A 3,160-nucleotide genomic window follows, 5' to 3' on the forward strand; every position below is an offset into this window, starting at 1 on the left:
CTCATAGAGGGAAGAGTAAAATGAGACCAGGCTGTCGCTGCTTTCCTAATTGCAAAGGTGCTGCCTCAAAGGGGAGAAAACATCCATTAGCAACTTCTTGGGAAACATCCCCAAAAGCAGCACGCGAGGGCTTGTACCTCCCTTTATGCGTAATTCATCTGATAATGGCTGAAACTTATTAATAGCAATTTTAAACACTGATGTAGCGAGGCAGCTTTTCTAAACGGGGGTCGAAGGCAAACGCCTTGGAAACTCAGCAGGGCACAACTGCAGAGAGCGGGAGAGAAGAGCGCAGGGAAACAGGAGGCAGTAACAAGTGTGAGGCCGGATTTGCTTTGCCTGCAAGTATTTCCTAAGGGCATCGCCCCCAGCGTGGCTGGGCCGGCGGGACGGGAGGGGCAGCGGGGCGGGGGCTGCCCGCCGGCGCTCCCGCAGGGGAGAAGCGCTTGGGCGGGGGTCCGGTAGGCGGACAGGCCGGTGTCGCCGCGGGCGGCCCAGCGAGGAGCTGCGGAGGAGGAGCGAGGTTTGCTCCCGGCCGCGGCCCCCCCGCCGGCCCGGCGACCCGCGGCCGGGCCCGGCCTCGGCGGGACTGCCCCGGCCGCTGCCGTCGGGGACGAGAGGCTAAACGAAGGAAAGCGGCCGCCGCTTTCCTTCGGGGTGAAGGATCCGCCATCGCCTCTCGGCCTGCGGCGAGCGGGTGACCGACGGGCCCGGCTGACAGCGCGCTGCGCTCCGCTTGCTCTCAAACTAAGCGAAACCTCGTTAAATAAGTAACTGCGCCGGGAAGGCCGCGCCTGGTCCCCGGGGAGCGGGGCACCGCCGCTCTGCTCTCCTCTGCCCTCCTCTCCTCTCCTCTTCCCTGCTCTGCTCTCCCTTCCCCTCCTCCCCTCGGCCCTCTCGCCGCGGCGCAGGGGTGAACAAACGCGCCGCCGTCTACCTGTGCAACACCTCGGCAACACATTTTATTTACACGAAATCAACTCGGGGCATTGTACATTATATACAGATATTTTCCCCCTCCAACAAGGCAGAGCTTGTGCAAGATTAGTAGCATCCTCTGGAGCATATCCGACAGTCCACGGGAAATGTCCCCCCTGCGAGGTATCAGCTGTCGGAGTCCAAGTCACTTTTCCCTTCCTCTTGTCTCTTCTCCGGAGACGTTTTAGACGCTTTATTCCATTTTTGTGCGTTTTCTGACTCCTCCGAAGACGATCGCTTTTGCCTCCTCCACTTTGCCCGGCGGTTCTTGAACCAAACCTGTTACGTTAAGAAATTAAATTATTAGGGAAACAAATAAAAATAAAAATATGCAGACCCGCAGACTGACCTCCGCCCTGCCTCGCCCGCAGCCGCTGCCAGCCGCGGCGGGGCCGACGTGCGGCGGCCGCGCTGGGAGGGAGGGAGGGAGGCGGAGGGGAGCTGCCACCCGGCCGGGGAAGGCTGCGGGCCTTCGGGGGGCACGACCGCCCTCGACGTTTGCCCACAGCCGTATGGCCGGCTCGGCCAGCCGCCTCCAGAAGGAAGCTTGGAAATACCGATAAAAAACTTCCCCTCTCCCCCCCGCCCCGCGAACCCGTTGCTCTCCCCGCCGCCAGCTCGCCGCGGCCGGCGGAGCCGGGCTGGGGCCGCAGCGAGGTACCGCCAGTCCGAGCGCGTTTAAATGCTAAAGGGAGAGGCTGGGAGGGGGAAAAGGAAAGCAAAATACCTCCACTTTTTCCTCTCTTAAGTGCACCCTTCTGGCCAGCTGTTCCCTGGTGCCCACGTCTGGGTATTTCGTTTCCTGGAAGAGGTTTTCCAGCGCTTCCAGCTGCTCGTCAGTGAAGATAGTCCGATGCCGTCTTTTTCTCCTGCAGTGCAGCTGGTTCAGTAACTGCAGCTCCGTCCGGGACAAAGTGCCCACGTTCATGTAGGGCAACATCTGATGGGGAACAGGGGACATCAGGACTGACCCAGTGCCCTCGTAACCTACGGACAGACAGACGAGACGACGACAGGCTTTGCATCAGATCGCTGCTCCCCCCCCCCCCCCCCCCCGCCGCCCACCCGCTCTCCCGCGGGCCGCCAGCTCCCCGCCACCCCCTCCCGCCCCGCGGCTGCGGGAACAAAGAAAGCCCGTCCGCCCCGTCCCGTCCCGCCCGGGGACGCCTTACCCTTACCTGCAGGGGGGACGCAGGAGCACTGCTGGGCGCCCAGGGGCGGCACGGCCCCGCAGCACGAAGGGCCCACGGGGGACGCCGGCACATGCAGCTGCCCGTAGTAGTAGTTGTTGTAGCCCAGCCGAGATCCGGTGACCGCCGGCGGCAGCGCGGAGGCGGGTGCCACCGCCCGGGAGTAAAATCCGCCGTAGTCGGAGGCGCTGCCGTAGAGCGAGTCCCCGTGCAGGCTGGGGAAGACGACGGGCGCGGCGCTCGGGGGCAGCAGCACCGAGTCCTTGCAGCGAGGTCTGGCCGCCAGGATATTGTCGATGCTGAACATGCTCACAGGCATGCCCCAAACCGTGCCGGGGCAGGGCAGCGGGGACCGGCCGGGGGGAGGGAGGGAGGGAGGGAGGGTAGGTGGCGGTGGTTGTGGTGGAGGGGGGGTGGGGGGCAAGGCCGGAGAGACACGAAATCGAAACTTTTCGGAGAAATTTTAAAAAGGGCTCGGAGCGAGAAGAGCGGAGCTTTTTCCGAGGGCAGCTTGCGGGCAGAGCGTGCGTGTGTGTCTGTGCGCGCGTGTGTGCGTGTGCATGTGTGTGTGCGTGTGTGTGTGTGTGCGTGTGCGCGCAGGATCCACCCCTGGAACTTTCCCCCCTCAACTCTCGCCTGTTTACTGATCTCAGCCCAGAGGGCTGCTCGGAGTATAATCCATCTGAACCTCTTCCCTTTTTTATACCCAGGCGACGTCATCCTGGATTTAGTTCCTGGTAATATGCAGATGACAAACAAAACCAGATTTGGTGGGGGGGTTTTTTCTCCCCCTTTTTGGTGGGGAAGAGGTGGGGGTTACACAAAGGAGTGAAAGGAGCCCGGCTCTGTGTATTGAGAATTAATGAAATTAACGTAATCCTTTCCATTAGTGGGCTTTTTTGAAAGGCCCCAGATTTAGGCTTGATCTCTGCTGCACCGGCTAATTGCCCAGGTTAATCCTATTAATGCCATTGTGCAGAAGTGGTTAGCAG

At 61.5% G+C, this 3,160-nt stretch overlaps 1 protein-coding gene across 1 annotated transcript; it reads right to left on the reverse strand.

Moving 5' to 3' along the window:
• Positions 1 to 956: 956 nt before the first annotated feature.
• Positions 957 to 2,888, reverse strand: GSC (goosecoid homeobox). Its single transcript, XM_075501541.1, is given in 5 exon segments — positions 957 to 1,257; positions 1,706 to 1,965; positions 2,157 to 2,499; positions 2,501 to 2,569; positions 2,571 to 2,888. Coding segments are annotated over 5 exon segments (1,143 nt in total). The 3' UTR covers positions 957 to 1,104.
• Between the last annotated feature and the right edge of the window lie 272 nt (positions 2,889 to 3,160).

The sequence above is a fragment of the Mycteria americana genome, chromosome 5, assembly GCF_035582795.1.
Source record: "Mycteria americana isolate JAX WOST 10 ecotype Jacksonville Zoo and Gardens chromosome 5, USCA_MyAme_1.0, whole genome shotgun sequence".
Classification (NCBI taxonomy): domain Eukaryota; kingdom Metazoa; phylum Chordata; class Aves; order Ciconiiformes; family Ciconiidae; genus Mycteria; species Mycteria americana.